The sequence below is a fragment of the Artibeus jamaicensis genome, unplaced genomic scaffold (assembly GCF_021234435.1).
Source record: "Artibeus jamaicensis isolate MK-2021 breed Jamaican fruit bat unplaced genomic scaffold, CSHL_Jam_final scaffold_916, whole genome shotgun sequence".
Classification (NCBI taxonomy): Eukaryota; Metazoa; Chordata; class Mammalia; order Chiroptera; family Phyllostomidae; genus Artibeus; species Artibeus jamaicensis.
Window position 1 is genome coordinate 38,734,308 of NW_026522059.1, and position 23,918 is coordinate 38,758,225.

Sequence of the window (23,918 nt, forward strand, 5' to 3'; positions counted from 1 at the left end):
CTGCACCCAGCCACAGAGGATGGCTCTGGGAAGCCATGTTTGTTCTACTTGAATTTGTCCCTTTGGCCACATTTGATTGAACCATGGTGGACACCCAACACAAACTAATGCCACCTGAAAACAGACATTGGGCCTTGGTCTGGGGCCATAGGGAAGACATTAACTCTGAATAAGCTGAGGTGGCTGTCAGGGCCAATGCCGGTGACAGCGAGGGCAAACCAGTAGAAATAAATGAACTGTTGGTCTGAAAGGGGCCTGAGGCCTGCATGCAGATTCAGACTAAACATTCTAGCTGGGAGAGGGGAGCAAGGTACTCTTACCTGGGCCCACACTTGGTGTGTCTGTGGTTATGCGCACACACAATGAAGGCCAGTGGACAGTGGGAATGATGGGGGCTTGGGAATGAGGGTAGTGTTGGGACATTGAGGGTTGGTTATAGAGGATTGAGAAAGAACATAAACAGGTAGGGAAAAGGGAGGGGATAGAGTATTGTCCTAGTTTAATAGTTTCCCATTTCCTTCCTGTCTCTCTCAGGCCTAGAGTCATTCCTGTCTTGTGGTCAATGAGATACCTCAGTCTCCATGGATAAATTTCATTTTTGCTTAAGTTTGAGTAGATTTTGGCCATTGCCAGCTAAAAAGAGTGCTTCCTAAAAGACTTGTCTATACACTTTATAGTCTCCATAGTGATTAAATATGCAATTTAAGATAATGTAAAATTTAGAGGAATATCCAGTGCACTAGAAAGCAAAATCCAAATTAATGTGAATAGTCAGTAATTACGTTAAAATACTGTAGATAATAAAACCTACAAGATGAGCCCTGTGTTGATTGAGTGTTGGCCTATGAACTGAAAGGTTGCTGATTTGATTCCCAGTCAGGGCACATGCCTGGGTTGTGGGCCAGGTTCCCAGCTGGGGGCGTGCAATGTTTGATGTTTCTCTCCCTCTCTTTCTCCCACCCTCCCTGCTGTCTAAAAATAAATAAATAAAATCTTTAAAACCTACAAGATGAAATTTAACAGCACTAAACAAAAACATTTACTTTTACATTAAAAAAAATTTAATATTCTATTTATTTATTTAGAGGGGAAGGGAAGGAGAAAGAGTGGGAGAGAGAAACGTCACTGTGTGGTTGCCTCTCATGTGTCCCCTACTGGGGACCTGGCCTACAACCCAGGCATGTACCGTGACTGGGGATTGAACCGGCGACCCTTTGCTTCACAGGCCCGTGCTCAATCTACTGAGCTACACCAGACAGGGAACATTTAAAAAATTTGAAGTACAGAGTTAAGGTGACCTGATTTAGCAGCAATTTTTAAAAAAGAATTTGGGGTTTGGTTAACCACATATTTCATCATATTTCATAAGAGGCAATATTAAATGGCAGGGGCTAAAAAACAAAAATACGGTTTGATGTGGTACTAAATTGACATTAAGACCCCTTTGGGGCACCCAGAAGTCAATCAGGGTTACTTGGATTGATCTCAAAGAGTCCAGGCTGGATTAGGCTTTTTCTAAGAAGGGCCCAATTTAATCACAGTATATTGTACTGTGTCTAATGAGTAAGCCTGAAACACACAACTAAATGGGCTAATGAGAGGAAACACACCCAGAGAAAAACAATTCTGAAGAAACCATTTTTACCTGTTTGAAATACATTTTAAATAGTAAAAATTATACATGCTGGTGCTTGCTTTAGCAGCACATATACTAAAATTGGAATGACACAAATAAAATTATACATGCTTATAACAAATTCAAAAATTGTACATGGGTATACAGAAAAAGTGAAATACACTTCCCCAATTCTAGTCTCACTTCCTAAAAGCAATATTGTTTACAGATTAGTGCATGTATTTTCAGATATTTTCATATATATATGTATATGTGCACTTTAAAAAATAGAAATGGAGTCACAGTACACATACACACATACAGCATATTTACACCCTCATCATGTGTGAACATACAGAGTTCTCATCCTTTTCAAAGATGAGCAGAAAACCCTGAATTATAAGAATTTATCCATTTTTTCTCAATAGACCTACAGCTTACTCCTATTTCTTAAAAATAGAAATAATGCTGCAAAGTACATTCATATATATATGTCTTTTTAAAAAATATATTTTATTGATTATGCCATTACAGTTGTCCTATTTCTCCCTTCATTCCCCTCCACCCTGCACACCCCCTCCCCCACCATTCCCCCCCTTTAGTTTATGTCCACATGTCTCAAGTTCTTTAGATTCTATATTGCCCCTACTATTCTTGCCCTCCCCCCTATCTATTTTCTACCTACCGTCTATGCTACTTATTCTTTGTACCTTCTCCCCCCTTCTCCTCCTTCCACTCCCTTGTTGCTAATCCTCCATGTGATCTTTATTTCTATGGTTCAGCTCCTGATCTAGCTGTCCTCTTAGTTTGTTTTTGTTTTAGGTGTGGTTCTTAGTAACTGTGAGTTTGCTGTCCTTTCACTGTTCATCTTTTTTATCTTCTTTTCCTTAGGTAAGTCCCTTTAACATTTCATATAATAAGTGCTTGGTGATGATGAACTCCTTGAATTTGATCTTATCTGAGAAGTGCACTTTATCTGTCCTTCCATTCTAAATGAAAGCTTTGCTGGATAGAGCAGTCTTGGAAATAGGTCTTTGGATTTCATGAGTTGGAATACTTCTTTCTAGCCCCTTTTTGCCTGTAAGGTTTCTTTTGAGAAATCCGCTCACAGTCTGATGGGAACTCCTTTGTAGGTGACTATCCCCTTATCTCTTGCTGCTTCTAGTGTTCTCTCCTTCATTTTAATCTTGGCTAATGTAATGATGATGTGCTTGGTATGTTTCTTCTTGGGTCCAACTTCTTTGGGACTCTGAACTTCCTGGATTTCCTGAAAGTCTATTTCCTTTGCCAGACTGGGGAAGTTCTCCTTTATTATTTGTTCAAATAAGTTTTCCACTTGTTTTTCCTTTTCCCCTTTTGGTACCCCTATAATTCAGATGTTGGAATATTTAAAGATGCCCTGGAGGTTCCTAAGACTCTCCTCATTTTTTTGAATTCTTGTTTCTTCATTCTTTTGTGTTTGGTCATTTTTTTCTTCCTTCTGGTCCACTCCCTTGATTTGAGTCCCAGTTTTCTTTCCATCACTATTGGTTTCCTGTGCATTTCCCTTCATTTCAACTAGTTTAGCCTTTATTCGTTCCTTTAATCTGTGACTAAAATCAACCAGTTCTGTGAGCATCCTGATCATCAGTGTTTTGAACTGTGCATCTGATAGGTTGGCTATCTCTTTGTCGCTTAGAATTATTGGCTCTGGGGCTTTGAGTTCTTCTTGAGCAATAATGTTTTGGTCAGTTTGTGCCTGGTATGTAAGAGGGGCAGAGCCCTAGGTGTTCACCAGGGTGGGGCCACCCAGGTTGCTGGGTTGTGACGCTGTAGTGGGGGCGGGGTCAAAGAGGGCAATAGTGGTCCCCTCTGCTGCTTCCTGCTGCTGGGGCCTGCATGGTCTGTCTCACTGCTAGCTCCTTCACCTGGTTTATTGGTCTGGTTGAATGGTTCGTTGTTGCCGGACTTTCGAATAGTTCAATTTTCTGTGTTTTGGTTGTGTTTTTGTTACTAAAACTTTGTTGTCTTTAAACTTGGTTGTGTGAGGAGGCACAGTGTTTCCACCTACAACTCCATTGTGGCTGGAAGTCTATATATGTCTTTATGTATGTCTTCTAATATTTTTATAAGATGAATTTCTAGTTGTGGGAGTGTAGGTCATGGCAGATACATATTTAAAATTTTGGGAGAATTTCACAAATTGTTTTATAAAAATTCTGCATCAGTTGATACTTTTAGCCTTGGCAATACTTGATATTACTAATCTTTAAACCTTTGCCAACATGATCCTGTCTGACTGCTGTTCACTGAGCTCAGAATCTTGATCACATTACATAATTAGGGCTCTGTTAGCTCAGGCACTTTACAATGTCTGGAGGGGCAAATGGCTGGGTCCCCATTTGGGAATACAAACTCTATAATCCGTGCACAAATGTCAGTATATACCACACCTATGGGTACCAGTGACAACCTCTGTCCAGGACCAGATGAAGGGTAAGGAAGAGAGGCCTGTCCTGGCCTGGGGTCTTCTTCTCTGGGGTCCTAGAAAGTCACTACGGAGGGTTCTACACTGTTGGCACATGAATGTCCAGTTATGACCATTTAAAATTTTTGTTTCTATGGCCATAAGACCTGACTGACATTCACTTACCTGCCTTTCCTGTTTGGGGGAAATTCTACCCCAACTCAGATCCCATGGTTACCATTTTGCCCCATCCCCAGTTATCAACAAGATGACATCGGTACTGGGACTTCCTAGGAATGAGCCTTCCTAGCGCTGGGAGAGCACACTATCCAAACAGTAGGGTGGTCATCAATGCATCCTTCGGACTGATTATTACCAAAAGGAGGGACTGTGGACCTATTTATCAAAAAAAAAAAAAAGAAAAGAAAAGAAAAAAGGGTGGTGGGAAGATTCTATGTAAGGAACAATAAGTTCCTGAGCAAGTCATACTCCAGGAATGTAATTTTTAGTAAAAGGTTAATCTCTACCTTGAGCAAGCCCTGCCCATTGTTTCTGTGCATCTAAATTAACACACCCTGAAATAACCACCCTCAAGAAAGCACATAATCTTGTTAACTAACCTGTAATCCAATCTCTGCTTTTTTTCTCACCTCCAAGTTATCTTCCTTAGTCCCCTCCTTAATTGCAAACACATAGAAGAAGCTGCAAAACTTATTTTCTGGGGCCTTTGAGATCTCACTCCCTGCCATATGTGATCAGTTTGGCTCAAAAAAAAAAAAAACTCTTATAAAAATTTTTAAAAATTTGCTTCTACACTTACTCCAAGGGCAGTCAGTTCATGTCAACAGAAGCCTTTATTATGTTACTGCAAGTTTTGCAAAATGTTTGGTTACCAGTTTGGCTAGTGGGAAGAGCTGAGTGATTGCTAACTCTTTCTCCAACCTGGAAGCCCTGGAAATCCACCCTCTGGAGAAGCCCTCTCTGACAGAGTTCCATGTAGGCTGAAACATAAACAATGCTTCTCAGACATTAACGTGCATGGGAATCACTGAGGGTCTTGTTAAAGTGCGGATCCTGATTCCACAGTTCTGGGGTGGGGTATGAGTTTCTAAAGAGGCCCTGTGAAGCCCTCCTTGCTGGTTCCCGGGCACACAGGAGTGAGAGCAGAGAATTCTTGTAAGGAGAGCAGACATTCCTGAGCTGGGTGCATTATAATTATGAGGTGCTCAGGTCCCCCACCAGACTATTTAAATATGATCCCCTAGGGCCCAAGCCTAGGTATTGAAAAACAACCCCCATGATTGTAATATGCAGGTAGGGTTTAGATGAGCAAAATGGTTCTGAAACTGTCCTCAGACCACAGGTCAGTAGCATCCGGGAACTTGTGAGACATGCAAATTCTCAGGTTCTCCCTGCCCCACCCCGGCCTTCAGAAACTCTGGGGTAGAGAGTCCAGCAATCTGTGTTTGAACAAGCTCTCCAGAGCTTCTAATCTTTGCTGAAGATTAAGAACCACTGATGAACAGAAGAGGGTTCTTGACAAAGTAAGTCCTCTTTCAAGAACCCTGCTGCAAATCAGATCACTTAAGGAGCTTGATAAAAGCTGGAATGCCTGGGCCCTAAACTCATTCTTTCTGATTCGGAAAATCTGGAGTGGTTCTCAGTACGTACTCACACATGGCTTTAAAACCACCTGGGGGATGTGGCTTTAGTGGCTGAGCACTGAGGCAGTAGCCCCTCAACAGGATACCTATTGTGTACCAGGCACTTTATACACTAGCCCTGCAATAACCCTGCAAGGTGGGTCTCCTACTGTTTTACAGAAGGGAGTCCTTAACCCAGGTCAGTCATGACTCCAAAACCAGGACTCACCAGCAAGCCACAATGCCAGTCTGAAGACTTGGGGGCACCAGGCTGTGGGCCTCTGAGAAGCATCTGTGTTTAATGTTCAGTATCTGATTCTGTGAAGTTGGAGATACACTTGTAATTTTAGCAGGACTAACATTCAACTTTCAGTTCCTCTGAGAGAGAGAAAGATGGTTTCAATCTTTAACTTATGCAAAGTGATGTTCTTTGTGGGTGAAGAGGACTCTCCTTATCCGAGGGCAGGTACTTGGAGTATAGATAGTCAGATAAACTACAAGTTACCTAGTTACGTTTTAATTTAAGGAGAATAACAAATTGTTTTCCTTGTATGTTTTTCTCAAATATCACACGGGACATACTTATACTAAAAATGATTTGTTGTTTACTGAAATTCAAATCTAATTGGGTGTCTGTATTTTAGGCTAAGTCAGGCCTCCTAATTGACCTCCTTCTTGAGTCGCTGGATATTGACCACCTTGGGAATGAGTATGATCATGGGCATGGCAGTTCTCCCTAGAGGAGTGAGGTGGGTTTCTGAGAAACCACAGTAGGTGTTACCTGATCTTCTCCCTCTGAAATGTGTTGCCTTCCTGTTTAGTGATGATGGCTTATTTGCCTTGTTAAATCCTTGAACTGTTATTCTACATTGAAGCTGTGTGAGCACAACTTTTTCTTTTTTTTTTAAAGAAACTATGAAATTAGGCAAAAATGCTGTTACTACAAATGCAAGCTGTCATTTTTCATTTTATTTTTTAAAAACTTTACAAATAATTCTAAATATATACAAAAGTAAAGAATATAGTATAATAAACACCTAGCTTCCCATCACTCATTTTAATAATGAGAAACTCATGGCCAACTTTTTCATTTATAACTTGACTTCCTCATTCCATCTTATTTTGAAAACAACTGCGGACATCATATATTTCATCTGTAAATATTTGAGCATGCATCTGAAATGCATTTTTTTTTAAACTTAGAAGAGGATTTTTGATTTCCCTTGCTACCTCTTGTTTCTTGGTAAGATCAGCATTGCAAATTGGGTCCCTACACTCAGCACTATGGTAAATTTTTAGGTATTTCAACGGTTGGCACATTAATGACACAAGGAACCAGAGTTGCTATTAGCTCCTGATTCATGAAGCCACATGTTCAGCTTGTGTGACGGATGCCCTTGACATCAGGCGTGGCGGGCTCATTCATCCGTCTCTGCCCAGTGCTCTTCAGTCATGAGCTCACTCGGCAGATGGGGCATTTCAGGGCCACAAAAGGAGTTGTTTATCCTTGCATTGTTCCTGTGTCAGCAATCAAACTAAATCCATTATCCACCAATAAAAAGACCAACCTGCTGCCAATTCAGTAGAAGCAGTGGAAACTGTGTTGAGGGGTTTTAAGTTTTAGAGGAGATTAAAAAAGAAATAAGAAGCCACATAAAAATTAAAACCCGAGAGAAGAGTTTGAGTCTCTCATTCTAAAGCTGAAGGCTTTATGGGATTTAAAAAGAAAGGCCTAGTAATTCCATTTTTTTAACATAAAATACACTCTCAAGACCTATGATTATAAATGTTGCGTAGCTTTTATTGTGTGTTGATGGCTTTATTATTTAATTTTAAAAGTGAAAATGGCTGAAACTGGGCTTTGAAGAAGGAAATGTCAGATTCATAATAAAAGAGCTGGTAAGATGTTAATGGTGTTATACTGGCAGGAAGATTTTCTTTTGTGTAGATAAATAGTTGTCTGCTTTTTATAAAGTTGTCCCTCATTGGCTCAGCTACGGTGTTCTGTCTTCACCGATCTGTAAGAGGAAGCTCCTAAGTTCTGTGGACCCACCAGGCTGCTCTCCCAACATTCTCAATGGTCCAGAACTTTAAAAAGTGGGTCCTAGAATGCCATTTACTTTTTGCCAGATTGTTTTTTATATCAGGATATAACAGGCAAGGGATGCTAGTTCTGTCACTCATTGGTTATACCTGAGGATCTGGGACATGCAGGCTTGGCATTTATTCACTTGTAAAATTTGAGACTTTGGCCAATGAAAACTCAGATTGTCTGAGTAGGAAAAAAATCAGAGTGGCTGTTTTATTCTCTCCTTTCCATTCTATTCTGCCCATACTTACCAATAATTTACTGCTGTAAATACCAGCTATTTGCTAGGTGATGAGGATCTAGAAATGATTAAGGCAAACTTCTACCCTCTGCTTACTGATTACAGGGGTAGACAGACAAGAAAATAAATCATTGCCCACAGAATAAGATGTATTTACAACCCAGAGTAAAAACAGATGCATGCAAGAGACGTTATGAGAATTCAGAAGACCCTCAAATGAGGGTTGCTTGACTCCCCCAGAGAGAGGGGTGAGACTCAGAGGAATCTCGCAGTCAAGACTCACTTGAGTCTTGGGGAAAGATTGTTATATACTTTGATTACAAAAAAATAACCTAACTGCAGTAAATTTTCTAAGCATAAGCACTAGAGAGAAACAAAGGCTAGCATTAATATTTTGAAAGGAATCTTTTCCCTGGCAGGTCTCAACAGTGGGCTTAAAATATTCAGTAAACCATGTTGTAAATAGATGGGCTGCCATGGAGACTTTGTTGTCCACTTGTTGAGCATAGACAGAGCAGATTCACCATAATTCTAAAGGGACACAGGATTTTTGGAATGATGAACATTGGCTTCAACTTAAAGTCACCTGGTGCATTCGCCCCTAACCAGAGAGTCGGTCTGTCTTTTGAAGCTTTGAAAGCAGGTACTGACTTCTTCTGTTTAGCTATGAAAATCCTAAATAGCATCTTCTAATATAAACCTTTCATCTGCATTGAAAACCTGTTGTTTAGTGTAGCCACCTTCATTAATTGTCTTAGCTAGATCTTCTGGATAACTTGCTGCAGCTTCCACAACAGCACTCGCTACTTCACATGGCACTTTTATGTTATGGAGGCAGTTTCTTTCCTTAAAGCTCATGAATCACCTTTTGCTAGTTTCACACTTTTCTTCTGCAACTTCCTCACCTCTTCTAGGCTTCACAGAACTGAACAGAGGGACTGTCTCTAAATTAGGCTTTAGCTTAAGTGAATGTTGTGGCTGGTTTGATCTTCTCTCTAGACCACTATAACTTTCTCCATTGCAACAATAAGGCTGTTTCACTTTCTTATTATTCATGTGTTCACTGGAGTAGCACTTTTAGTTTCCTCCACAAACTTTTCCTTTGTATTCATGACTTGGCCAAATGTTTGGTGCAAGAATCCTGCCTAGCTTTTGGCCTGTCTCAGTATTCAGCATGCCTTCCTCACTAGGCTCGATCTTTTCTAGATTTTAATTTAAAGTGAGAGACATAGAACTCCTCTTTTTACTTGAACACTGAGAGGCCATCGTAGGCTTTAATTGGCCTAATTTCAGTATAGTTGTGTCTCAGGGAACAGGGAGGCCTGAGGGAAGTGGGAAAGACAGAGGGAATGACCAGTCAGCGGAGAAGCCGGAACACACACAGCATTTATCAATTAAGTTCTCCATTTTATATGGGAATGGCTCATGGCACCCCCAAACAATGACAACAATAACATCAAAGTTCACGGATCCCAGATTGAAACAAATATAATAATGAAACCATTTGAAATATTGAGAGAATTACCAAAATGTGACAGGGAGACACAGAGTGAGCAACCGCTGTTGGGAAAACGGTGCTGATAGACTTGGTTAACACAGGGGTGCCACCAACCTTCAGTTTACAAAACTGAAGTGCAGTGAAGTGCAATGCCCATATTATTATTGCCTGATTTATTATTATTACCAGCTGTAATAGGTGTCCTACTGAATAGGCCACTGTGTTTCACAAGAGTTGATATCTAAAAATGTCAACAGTTTGGTTAAAAATACCACTAAATGTCCTGTTCCTATAATTATTCCCTAGCCCTCTCCAAAACACTCCTGCCTGCAGATTCCCAATTCTCTTCCTCTTTCCAAATCAGCGATCCCCTTCCTTCTTCGGGAAACTCCTCTCCAAGGTACTGAGTTATGTACTGCATTTATTATAGCTGTTAAATGAGATATAAAACATGAAAGAAAACTAGCCTGTCCTTTACTCAGGTTGTCACTCCAGCCTCTTGTTATCATTTGGACATTTTTTCTTTGTATGCTGCCTTACAAACATTCGTTTCTCATATGCAATGCTTGGCATAAAGTCCACATTGGGCTGCAGTAATGTTGCCATCGTGGGACCAGTGAGCACAACCGCAAAGCTTGGAGAGGTTTAGGGTTAGAGGAGCAACTCAGCCCCTTGGAAGGGATGTTGGTGGGGTGGTTGTTTGAGGACGCTCACTTCCCCCCCAGTGTAGCAATAGTTTCATTCACAGGCACAAATGATTCTAGAACTTCCTTAGAGAAAAGGATTTTTCTGTTTTCTTGTCCTTTCCCTTGGTCAGCATAAGTGAGGACCATGAATGTAAAAACACAGGCCCATAGACTTAGGGGCCTATAGAGGGTCCTAGAAGGAAAAGTAAATGACCAAGAAAAATAGACTTGGTCATCTACAGTTTCACTTAAGAGGCAGTAATATAATATTAAAGTAAGCTTCACAGTTTTATTTGGAAATTTTAATCTGTTCATGTGAACTGTTAAGATACACTGACATAAAAGAAAAACCGCAGCTGAATGTTACAGATCTGCACATACAGTCTGGCTGGTGCAACGGCGTGAACTTTATTTCATTGTTGTTCTTGTTGTTCATTGTTGTTCTTGTTGTTCTGCACTACCACTGTTTTCACTTAAAATTTTATTTTTTAATTAGTTCATAATCAATATTATTTTGTATTAGTTTCATACCCACCTGGTACCATTTAGAATTCCTACAATATTATTGATATATCTCCCTTTCTGTCCACTACTATTGATGTTGAAGAGAAGATTGAAGGAGAGGATAAGCAGTGTTTAAAAAATAGTGAGGTGTATACAATTGGACGACATGAATTGGGAGCCATACAAATGTCTATACTCTAATGTAAAAATTTAGTCGGGGGTTAATTAACCTAAGAAATTCATTTAGAGCATGAAAAAAATCCATATATATAATATTCATTGCTATAACATTAGTAGGGATAAAATTTGGAAGCAATCTTGATGCCCTACAAGAATAAATTATTAAATTCCTATTTAAGAAACTATTGTGTACCTTTTAAATTGTTATGAAGATTATGTGGCGACATAGGAAATACTTAAAATATCATGCCTTATGAGCTAAAGATTACATCACCCGAGTGAAAAAGATGGAAAGGAAATATATCAAATGTTAACAGCTGTGTTTGGGTAATGGCATGATGGTACTTTTTTTCTCATTTTTGCTCATGATTATTATAATTAGTTTCCAATTTTATAAATTGGAAAACCAAGTAAAAGCAACCAGATGAAAAAGCTAATAGTATTTAAGGCCAGAAAGAATAAGATGAGGTTATTTTAAAGCTAGCTGTCCTCATAGCTTCAGGAGGCATTTCACATGAGACAAAATCACAAACAGTTACTGCAATTTGTGGGGCCTATGCATTTATTCGGAGTTGTTGGGGTGGTTGGAAAGACAGTGGAATAATAGCCTGAGAAACTAGACCCTCCCTCCCCCAGCTGCCAGCTCTTCAACCTAGGGCTTCATGAACCAATTTCTGCCCAGAGTGTGGCCTTTCCTGGTGACTGCCTCCCACAGGCCATTGTGATGGTGATGGCTGGGATGTGTGGCCTGGCCGCCTCACAGCTCCCAGGGGATCAGGCGGTTAACGGAGGAGCCTGCAGCCAGCTCGGCTTGGGGTCGCTGGTCATCAGAGACACAGCAGCCTGTGCGGTGTTGACCCAGGGTGACTGGTCCCCTTTCTCATACCCACTCCCCAGAGGCAACAGTCCTTCACTAGTGTACAGTTTCTAAACCAAACAACCATTAATCTTTCTCCGGGTTAAAAGGCCAGAAAAGCAATTTTTACTCTCTTTCTCTTTCTATATATATTTAGATACTGTACCTGTCTGTATTTTACAAGAGCAGACTGACTTCATTAACCACTGTCAATGGGGCCAAACACCCCACAGCTGTGTCCGCAGCTACGCAGACAATGCTGAGCCCAACACAGCAGTCTGCACGCACGGGGAAGGAGCGGGAGTGCAGAACCAGTCAACTATTTACTGTGGCACTTGACAATAACTGTGCAAACACGACTTACTTGAAATAAATTAATATTATGTATTTATTGTATCATGGAATAAACTAGGGATGTGCATATATTTTAAGTGAAAATGTCACCAAAGAGGATAGTTTTAAGAAAGTAGCATTTCACAAACTTTTGAATACTGTTCTTTAATATTCCTCCCCTTACTTAGCAAGTAAATTAATCCATATAAATGGAGCTGTGAGTCCGAAGGCCTTTTTGATTTTTAAATCAATAGAAAAAAATAAGATTTGATTTAGAAAAATGCACTCGATTGTCTCAGAAACATCAAAGTGTTTGGTTTATGGAAATGGGCCTAATCTCCTATTTCACACTCTTTTAATAGCTGGTACATCAAGAAACATTTTTCTATATTCTTAAATTGTGAGGACCAAAAATGATGGGTATTAAGATTAAAAACCTGAAGGCTTCCTAAAGCTGTTTCTCCATGATTGACCTTTAAATCCTTCCTCCAGCGTCATCATCAGTATGAACAGCAAACACTGCTCCTGGTGAGTCACATTTAGACATCTGGCTCCTGATATAAAGGCACCAGACATTTAAGAGAGATAGAGAATGCATTTTTATAGCTCAAATTATTTTATATTAAAGTTCTCATACTCAAAATCTTGCATTAAGGACGAGGAAAAATGTAAAACGCTAGTCATAGCATTTTCAAGTGGAAGAGGCCTGGGTTGAATAGTGACTCAGACACACCAAGGGACTAAAGGAGAATTCAGGGCCCTTGGCTCCTCATCCAATGTTGTTCTCAGGGTGCACGTCACCTTGCAGAATATATTACAAAAGTTCTGATGCTTCCCTGGGTTTTTTTTGTTGGTGGGGGGGAGCAACACCTTTATGTTTCTCCTATGCCAAATGTATTTTGAGACATTCATTAACAATTTTTACTAAAGTCCTCTAAAGAATCTCAGAATGACAGAGAATTTAACTGTTCTCTGTGTCATTCATGAAGCTTCTGCCCTTGGAATCCATGATAAAAAAAAAAACTGGAGGGAGGAAGGGGGTGTGGAGGATGGAGGGGAATGAAGGGGGGAAATAGAACAACTGTAATGGCATAATTAATAAAATATATTAAAAAATAAAATAAAATGATTCCCTTTAGAAAACCTAAAAAAAAAAACTGGAGGGAATTTTAACTAGATATTTAGGTATGCAAGGTACAACTGGAATTCTGTTGGTGCTATTTTAGACTTTCCTTTGGGGCACTTGGTATAATGAATTTGTATGTATAGTAGGAGTTATAACTATGCAATTGCTAAGTAAAAATATATGCATATGTACCACATCTTTATCCATTCACCTATCAATGAACACTGAGGAGTTTTCACATCCTGACTATTGTAAATAATCCTGCAATGAACACGGGGGTGCACATATCTTTTTTAATTAGAAAACACTAACATTTTACATGAGAATTCCCTCTTTGGAAAAATATTTCTCGTGCTCAGAGTAAATTAATTCAAAAGCAAGCAGTTTTGTAGTTTACACTCCTCAGTCCTGCCAGGGGAACTGAGGAGCAGGATGGTCTGCCTCCTTGTTATTCCTGACCTGCAGACACTTCTACGGCTCATTTTCCTTACAAAGGTTTCCACAGTGAGATCTGTCTGCTCAGGTTTTGGAGGCTAGATCTCAGTGTGCTTGTGGAATTATTCATGTTTTAAGTTGAATTAAAGTTTTAATCAAATAAGTAATGTATATTTAATTACATCAGGGTTTTAAAAAACGGATGAGTAGGGCATTGCTGTGCCATTCAACCTTCCCAGGCCCACTTCACCTTTATGAAGATTTTTATTTCTTTGAAATTCTGAAAATAACATTTAAATAATGTGTATTGTGGGGTTTCTCTAATTGCAAACATAAAATATGTTCAGTATCAAAAACTGGTAATACAAGGATAAACACAAAAGAAAATATTTGTTCACATTATACCATCCAAAAGATAGCCACTGTTAAAAATTTGGTATATGTCCTTTAAGTAATTTTGTATGCATCTATATATATTGTATAAATAATGATATATGAGTACGATGGAATACTGAGTCATAAGAAAAGATGAAATATTGCCATTGGAGACAACGTGGATGGATCTTGAAGGTATTACGCTAAAGTAAGTGAAACAAGTCAGATGGAAAAGGACAAAAACCATATGATTTCACTCATACGCAGAATGCAAAACAAAAAAGAAACAAATAAGCAAACAAAACAAAACTCAGAGATACAGAGATACAGACTACAGATTGGTGGTTACCAGAGGGGGAAAGGGGTGGGGAAAGGGCAAAATACTTAAAGGAGGTCAAATGTATGGTGACAGATGGAGACTAGACCACAGGTGCTGAGCATGCCAAACTGTACACACATATCTAATTGTTATGTTGTACACGTGAAATTTATATGTTAACCAATGTTACCTCAATTCAAAGAAAAAGTGTTTTTTGCAAAAGAACAATTTGTTTGCCAGAGGATAGGTCTCTAATATTAAACCCCTTTCTATTTGTTTTTAACTTTTAGATGTGTTACTAGTATTTTTATAAAATATGATACATCTGACCTAAAACTGTAAAGTGATATTTTTATTTTCTTCCCCCTTTCAGATGAGAAGATCTATGCTATTGTAACAAATCCAAACAACATAAATGTTCTTAAAATAAAAAGTGAAAGTATGAAATATAAAGTGAATATTTTAATTCTCTCTGTCCTAAATTCCATTTCTGCAGTGATAACTTTTAATATTTTGGTTGTATCCTTCTTTTCTATGTAATATAGACATATATTTATTTATAATTAAAAACACAAAAATCAGACTATAATAATATATAATTGTTCTGCAACTTACTTTTTTCCAACTTAGCACTATATCGCAAACATATTTCCAGTAGTTTTACTCATTCTTATTAATAGCATGATGGTATTCCATTATTTAATATACTGTAATTTATTTATCAATATATTATTAATGAATACTTAGGTTCTTTCAAATTTTATTAGAAAAAGTGCTGCCAGAAACATCCTTGCTGTATTTCTTTACACATTCATGAGAGTACTTTTATAGTATAAATTTTTAGACATGGATTACTGGGCAAAAATGTGCATTAATAACTTCTGATAGACACTGAGTTTTTACCCAGTTGATACATGAAGCAGGGGTGGTCTGCAGAGTGTAGGGCAGGAACACAAACCAGGGTCCAACACTTGGGGCATTTTTCTAGCCTATATTATGGAAATAGCTTGACCTCATGCATCTTGGAGTCTTCTGCAGGATAAATTCATTATCACGTTCAAACTGGTAACAGATAAGTTATGTATGGAGATGAGAAGACAAAACTCTGGCTAGACCAACTTTTCAGTTCAGAACTATGAGAGCTGATGCTAATTCTTTAGGTGAAAATAAAAATTAATACAGTTTCATTGAAGCTTCAAACAGGGCAGACAGATCCTCTTCTGACTGAGGGCGTGGTGCAAGCTTGGTAACCCTTTCCTGAAACATTAAACAAAAGGAGTTACTCGAAAAGACAGTTTGTAAAAGGTACTAGGTTATGCAAATGCACTTGGGCATAAGAAACAATGACTTCAGAATAGTTGTATCTTTAAAAATCATATTTCTTGTTTGCTTCATACTAGCTGATTTGCAACTTAGAAGCTTATCAAAGTGATGCCTCTTTCACAAAAAGCTTTCTTTTTTTAAATTTCATTTTTAAATTGTAGTTTACATTCAATAGTATTTTGTATTAGTTTTAAGTGTACAGCATAGTGGTTAGACAATCATATACTTTACAAAGTGATCCCCCAAATATTTCAAGTATTCACCTGACACCATACACAGTTATAACACTATTATTGACTAAATTCCCTAATCTGTATGGCTTTCAAAAGCCTATGCCTTGCCTTCTGCTCTGGCAATAGCCTTCTGCCCAAATGTACAGAACCAAACCAACCTTGGGAAAAACAGCTCCTATAATGACCAAATAGCATTGGTCAGCAACCTGAGCCAGTTTTTTGTGTGCAGAGAGCCCTGTCCCAGGCACAGCATGTGCAGCCAAAGGACATAGAACCAGCTGTCCCTGACTTCAAAGACTGTGTATTTTGCAACTTGGACTTCAGGTAGATTCAAAAGAATTTCACTGAGACATAACTTTCAGGCTACAGGTGACAAGGGGCTCCTTTTACAATATTAACTAAGGTTTTATCTTTACCTTCCCAAACACATCCGGGGACTTGCTTAATTTTCTAATGATTGCTAAGTCAAGTTAGCAAAGCTAGCCAGCACATGCTTCTGCTATTTAAACTCCTGTATAATCCCCTGTCCCAGTGGCTTCTTGATGCCTCTGGGACAAGGGATGAAAAGATACTATAATGACTATGTCCAAATTTCTGGGCCTAAATAAAATTAAGAAATGTAGCAGCTTGGGGGGGTCCCATTTTCATGCGTCTCTCAGTCTGTTTTCTTGTGATTGGCGCTTGTTTGGAAGCAACTGGTGGAAGAGGGAAGCCCCGTGAGGGCAGGGCTCTGTTCCCTCCACGTGCGGCACCTCCCAGAGTGCTCAGCACACAAAGGGGTCCTCAGCAGTTATTTGTTGAATTAATGAAGATGGTGGGAGCAGGGATACTGGCATGTCAAAATTCACACATTTTCATTATCTCAGAAATGACACCCAGTCACTAAGGCAAAAACCTAGCAGTCACCTCTGATTCCTCTTTCCCTTTCTCTACATGTTAAATCCATCAAAGTCTGTCAGACCAACCACAAACATGAACCCCAGATCTGACTGCTTCCACTTCCCATTCCACCAGAATCCAAATCTAAGTCCCCTTCAGTCCTCTGTTCTCCTTGAAAGGCCTCTTAAATTCACAACTATCATCAACTGAATCTAAAAACAAAACAAAAAAAAAAGTGAAGCAAATAACTAGAACAGGAACAGAATCACAGAAATGGAGATCACATGGAGGGTTATCAGTGGGGAGGGGGTGGGGACAGAATGGAGAAAAAGGTACAGAGAACAAGAAGCATAAATGATAGGTACAAAATAGACAGGGGAGGTTAAGAATAGTATGGGAATTAGAGAAGCCAAAGAACTTATATGTACAACCCATGACATGAACTAAGTGGCAGGGAATGCTGAAGAAATTCCAGGTAGAAGGGAATAATGGGGAGAGAAAAGAATGGGACAACTGTAATAGCATAATAATAAAATATACTTAAAAGACAAAGTATTTAACAAGTGTTAGATGTTGAAAAACTGGAGCCCTAGTGCACTGTTGGTGGGAAAGTAAAATGGTGCAGCTGCTGTGGAAAATAGTTTGGCAGTTTCTTAAAAAGTTAACATAGAATTACCATGTGATCCAACATTTCTATTCCTAGCAGACCAAAATAAATTGCAATTAGGGAGTAAAACAGATGCTTTTAAACCAATGTTCTTAGCAGCATTATATGCAATAGCCAATAGGTGGAATCAACCCAGGAGGCTATCTGCAAGTAAATGAATAGGCAAAATATGGTATAGCCACACAAAGGAATATTAGTCAGCCATAAAAAGGAATGGAATTCTAAAACACTGAAGACATTATGCTAAGTGAAGTAGGGCAAAAACAATAAGGCAAATATTGTATAAGTCCATTTATAGGAAGTACCTAGCACAGGCAAATTCATAAAGACAGAAAGTAAAATAGAGGTTACCAGGGGCTGGGGAGAGGGGAGAAAGGGGACAATGGTCATGTTATTTGCCATTAAACAATAGAGCAGAGCTTCTATTTGGGATGATTAGACAATTCTGGAAATGGACAGTGGTGATGGTTGCATAAGATAATTAATGGCATTAAATTAGTTAAATGGCATTAATTTTGGTTAAAATAGTTGATTTTGTTAGGTATATTTTTTACCATAATTAAAAACATAAACCTTGCACTGGCTGGAGTGGCTCAGTTCGAAGGTTCGATTCCTGGTCAGGGCCCCTGGCTGGGGCCCCAGCTGGGGATGTGCAAGAGGCAACCAATCCATGTTTCTCTTGTGCATCACTGACGTTTCTCTCCCTCACTTTCTCCCTCCCTTTCCCTCTCTCTAAAAATAAATAAATAAAATCTTTCAAAAAATAAAGAAAATAAATCTTAAGAAAAGAAGAATGGATGGACAGATGGCAGGAGAGGGAACAACATTGACAAGTATGGGTAAAACCGAGGTACAATCGTACACCCCAGCGGAGCTTTTAGAAACTAAGGAATGTTGAAAATCCACAGCAAGGCAGACACTTGTTCACAGTGACCGTTCACAGTGACCTATGTATACCTTTGTGGCAGGGACAAGAACTGAAGTTCAGCATTTGCTATGGCCAAAGATTGCTGTCCCATTATTCTCTTATAAAGAACTCTTGCCGAATGAGCAAAGGGCCCTTAAAATGATACAGTTCATCCTTGGTGAAGTAGTTCAAGACTCTCAGAAGTACTTCAGGCCAAGCTGAACTGAGTTTCTCTTTTAGATTTCTAACCTCCAATGACTGGTTCAACAGGGGCAAGGATGTAAAGTTTGTGATATATCCTCATGTCATCAATGCCAATAAAAGCTAAACTATTAAAATTAAGATGTGTTCTGCAGTGTGCTATTATTTATAAATATGTAACACCAAAAGACAACTGATTAACACGGGCACTGAAATAAATCCAGACTACTGCTTTCAGCACATTCATAAAATAACATTTCAGCTGGTCTGCCTGCCAGGGAGTGGAAGTACTCATTTTGGTAGACAGCTCTCCTCAGTAATGAAATGTTTTGATTTGAAATGTAAATGTTTCTTTCCAGAGGTTTCAGAAATCCAGCTGTGAAGATTAATTTATTCTCGCCCACTCCCCTTGCAGCCTGGCTACGGCCGTTGGAAGCCTCTGCACACAGGACTGCTATTTGCCGCTGCCAGTATGAGCCGGGTGTTTGGTCAAGAATACTGGCCTGGTTGTTCCTTCCAGAGAAAACCAATCCCTCCTCTCTGAACATAAAAGAAGCTTTATCAGATGTTGACTATATGAAATAACCTTTTTTTTTTTTGTAGGAGTAAGTAGATCCCCTTCACTACCTAAATCCTGCAGATACTAATAAGTGAAGATTAGTGTGCTGTATGTGTAAGTTCTAAAGTTGCTAGAGCACTCCTGTGAAATTTTTACTGCTGCCCAACAAAGAAACCCCATAGTTTTTCATTAGTCAGGCAAGCTTATTTCTAGGATTCCTTCTAAGGTCCTTCTAAGGTAGATTCCTCTATGAATATACCTCTCTTTTTATCTACATGTGTATCTATATATCTGTATGTCTATCTATATCTCTCTCTCTGTCTATATCATATATATGACACTGACTCCAAATGTGACAGTTAATTCAAAATAACTGTGTTTCTAACATAATCAAAAGAAAAAAAGGCAGCATACCTGTTGGGACAGCCTGAGGGAGTTCTACTTTATAAACATAACTGGTATTCCAAAGATTCAATCTATCTTGCATCTTTTGTGAAACAAAGAAATTAGTTTTGTCTGATTAAGGTTTTGCTATCTGTATTTCCCAGTATGACATGTACGCTGTGGTATTCAGAATGATACCTACTCAACTTGCTATTTTAGTGGATGGTCTCAAGTGTTAATCTGGAACAGCTTCTGAAAGTAGAAGTCTGGGCACAGCAGAATTAAAACAGTAAACACTTGTCAATGTGCCCTGATGGCTGGAAGATGCATTACTGCCAGCAATTCTGGCCAAAAAAATCATACAGTTTCATCTGAAAATCATGGATACCATTCATAGAGGTTGACAAACACATATTCCTGAACACTTCCCTGGGCTATAGAAGCAGAACTTTTCGGAGGACCCATTGCAGAATGACATTATAATTAGGACCATACTATAAGAGCCAGAGTTACATCAAAATTGTGATGACCGTTTGGTCTCTGCTATCCCTGGACAGGCTTTTATGGCTCCTTGTCATTGGTTGAATCCTATTAAATCTAAGAAAACTTCTCAAAAAGTTACCACCATTCCTCCATTAAGCTCACCTAGATAGAAGGTTTAGGAGGGGAGGGCTACAGGTGTGTGTTCATTTCACATGTTTACTAGCCCGTGCTAGATGCAATAGAGGATGGATGACCAAAAGAGACAGGTTTTAGCCTTCATGGAATTTACAGTCTAGTAGATTTGGATGGAAAAACTGGGATGGTCATGTTTTTTGGTCATTTAGTCCCTGGGACTTGTGGGTTAGGACCTAGAGTTTCTGAGTTGGCCTAGGAGCTTTGCTACACTTTCAGACTCCTCTTTTTCTCATTCATTTATATTTTTAGATGCAATAGAGTCCACTTAGACTGATTCTCAGTCTAAATCAGGAAAACTTATGAGCCATGGGCCATGTTTGGTTTGTACATTGGGAAATGAGGGAATTCAACACAAATACTCAGATTGTGGATTTTGCTTAAAAACGGAAAGTTCTACCAACACTAGGATCTAAATTTCTACTTGAAAATAAATTTTAGCTGAAAAGAGGCTTACCCAGTGAAATAAGCCATGTGATTTCCAGTTCACCAAAGTCCCCACTACTCGCTACTGCCTTAAATTACTTTGTTCATTGCTATTACTGGCCTGGCTCCTGTGGACAGGAGTAAACCCAAACAAATATTATCTTATCTGAGCTGAGGTCTTCAACATTCTAAGCATTTGCTAAGCAAGGATAAAGCTAGTGTGAAGCCCTTGCTTAACTGAGCAGGATGCTGTGTGAGTGGATATTCCAGCTGTTAACTCTGTTCAAAATTCAGGGGTAGATGTGTGAATACCTTTGGTCAGAGATGCCTTATCTTCATGTCCTCATAATGTTTAAGTGGCCTTGTCTTTCCCATTCTGGACAGAAGGACTAAGTGAGCACTCAGCATGTGAGCACTCAGTTCCACAAACTGAGCACTCACAGCTCTGGCTCTCTATTTTAAGGTTTTGACCTGTTAGGATCTGATGCTATAGCACCAGGGTACCTGATCCTACACGGAAGAGATGTCCGATGGGGAACAAACTCTCTTCATGAGAACCGCCAGAGGGGAAACTCTATATCTATTATGATTCCTCTACCAAATACAGAGTGGCAGCTCAGTTTAAGTTCTTTAGCAACATGTAGCCCTGGCTGGTGTGGGTCAGTGGACTGAGTGCCAGCATGCGGATCAAAGGGTCACCAGTTCAGTTCCCAGTCAGGGCGCATGCTTGGGTTGCAGGCCAGTTATCTATTTGGAGGGTGTGCAAGAGGATACCACACAGTGATGTTTCTCTCCCTCTCTCCCTCCCTCCCCTCCCCTTTCTCTAAAAGTAAATAAATAAAATACTAAAAGAAACAAAAAATGAATTCTTTAGCAACATTGAAATAAGTGAAATAAGACCCAAAGTGACACAGATATGTACGTTATATATTTCATATTTATATGTATAAAATATATAATTTCCCAAATATATTAAAAAGTGATTTTGTGGTAGTTATAAAGACCATGTCTATTCTTCACAAAATTGTAGGAATCTGTAATTCTTTGTGAGGGAAAACAGTATTAGTGGCTCTTTTGTAGCAGCTTCATATAGTTTTATAGGGAAGTACAAAAAGAGGAGACATGGAGAAAAGAGAAATTTCGCCATACCTCAATATAAATATGGTTGTTTTTGCCTTGAATTTTTATAAAGGCTCCTTTCAGTTACATCATAAAAGTTTCACACATGCCACAGTTTTATGGAGGAATATAAAGGTGAGGGAGCTGTGGCCCCATCCCCCTGGGGAAGGGGGGGATCTGCCCTCTGGTGTAGAGGAGACCTGAGAGCCACAGGAGGACCCTGGGTTTGCAGCTCCCGCATCAAGCACCAAGTGGGCAACGCCTTTCCTGCAGCTTCTAGAAGGGAGTGAGGATGCACTGCGTCTCTTACCTGGGGCAGCGTTCCTTTTACTAATGCAGGGATATCAACCTTGGAGTAACCAATGGCAGCTAGGCCATCATCCACATCCAGATCGAATAAGAGTTTCCGGAGTGTGTCGGCTAAAACAAGCCCAGCATCTGCGATCCTGGCAGTGCGGGTGTCAGCTCCTGGAAGACACAAAGCGCTGACTGTAGACGGAGGAGGAAGCTGGCCCTACGTGTAATTCAGTCCCATGATAGCTGATATATAACCTACTGCTGGCTCCCCTCACACAGAGCACAAGGGCACCAATGTGTCTCCACCTGGAGGCTGGCCCAGCAGGCAGTCCCACAGAAGACAGATGGGCCAGGCCAGTGCAGAGAAGTCGCTGGGGCGGCTAACCTGGCTCTCACCTTTCCAAAGGGCTGCTCACCCTTTGTGGGGTGGGACGACAAGGAACAGAGCCAAGAAGAGGCACAGGAAAGAGACCAAGAAAGAAGGCTGGTGTTTGGATGAGGAAGAGGGGGAATTGGTAGAAGAAAACACAGCTTATGTAACTTTCAAGGCTTGCAATTTGCTGACATCTAGAGGTTTTACATGTTCAATGTCTTTTTCTCACAAGCAACATTGAAGGAAAAGACAAACCCTTTGCAAAAATACTTTGTGAGACAAGGATATATGTAAGTACAAAAACTTCAACACTAACTGCTAAAAAAAGGAAGAAAATGACACAAATGGATTATGTGTAACTAGGGAAGGAAGCATTTCCTCTCTATAACTATAAAAGTTTTTATTTTGGACTTTGTTACCAAGGGGCAAAGCAGGTTCCTCTAAATGAATACTACAGAACTAGTCAGACAGAACCAAGAACGTGGAGACTCCCAGAAAACAGATTTTAATATGTAGATAATGACATTGGTGAAAGGAGAGAAGGTTGCCAAGGGTTGGAGATTTGAAGGACAGAATTTTAGACATGATTAATGATTAACACACAAAATTATAGAGATATCAACCTGGAAGAGCCAGGTTCCACCCTCAGGAAAGGTGGCAGGGAAGATTCCCAGATGAAGGGAACTGATCCCGAAACCTTGGCACCCCTGACCCCACCTATCCTAGTTGAATGCATTCGCTGCCCGAAAGTGGAGCAATTTACAAGTGGAATGTAGCGTTAGTTATCACCCCCAAAGCCTCTGCTGCCATCCAAGTCTACTTTTTCCGTATTGTTCGAAAGGAGACTAGAATGTACAGTTCACCTCCACACTGACGCACATTATAAAATTGGTTTTAACCTCTTGGTCTTCTAGGACAGTGGGAACTGTTTTAGTAATCCAGGAAAGGATAAACTGAACCAGATACAGGGCTGGCTGGTGGAGCAGCTGGAGCGAGCATAAACCTTGCCTGACAAGACCAGTCTAAGTTATGCAGCACAGCTAAAACATGGAGTAGGTGGAGATACAACACACGATACGAGTGTTACAAGATTTTTATTTTCTTGGGTTGCTGCCATAAAACACACCATCAAAACGTCTGGGGTTTCCTATGAAGTGTTGTAGAGAAAAGGGGAGAGTAAAGAAAGAGAATATACTGGTATAAAGCTATAAAAATATAAGATTACTTAGGGAATCAAAATATTAATGGCTAAGTGTAGAATTAATATTAAACAAAATTTCTGATGTAAGAAGAATTGGTGGATTCTTCTTGCCTGGGTTTTGTCTAACAGAGAAATTGCTTTTTTTTTTCAGTAATTTTGTTGGTTGTCTGGAAGGTAGCTGTAAGTTCTCTCAGATTTTCCTATTTATCATCCATTTAGCCTACTATATGGGCTCCTAGTCAGGAGCCCATACATGGTTTTACATACATGGTTTGCATATTAGCAAAGGCATCTGAGTCCCAACAAATGGGTGAACAATGTCCCTAGT

The 23,918-nt window shown here is 39.6% G+C and overlaps 1 protein-coding gene across 2 annotated transcripts in view; it reads right to left on the reverse strand.

Annotated features, from left to right (window-relative positions):
• Window positions 1–15,089: 15,089 nt before the first annotated feature.
• The window catches only part of ADHFE1 (alcohol dehydrogenase iron containing 1), a 32,880-nt gene continuing 24,051 nt past the window's right edge, over window positions 15,090–23,918 (reverse strand). For both annotated transcript variants that reach the window (XM_037148947.2, XM_053661189.1), the window contains exons 13-14: window positions 22,030–22,187; window positions 15,090–15,603 (exon numbers count right to left, since the gene is read on the reverse strand). In XM_037148947.2, coding sequence (XP_037004842.2) covers window positions 15,520–15,603; window positions 22,030–22,187 — 242 coding nt within the window. In that variant the 3' untranslated portion in view covers window positions 15,090–15,519. The remainder of the gene's footprint in view (window positions 15,604–22,029; window positions 22,188–23,918) is intronic.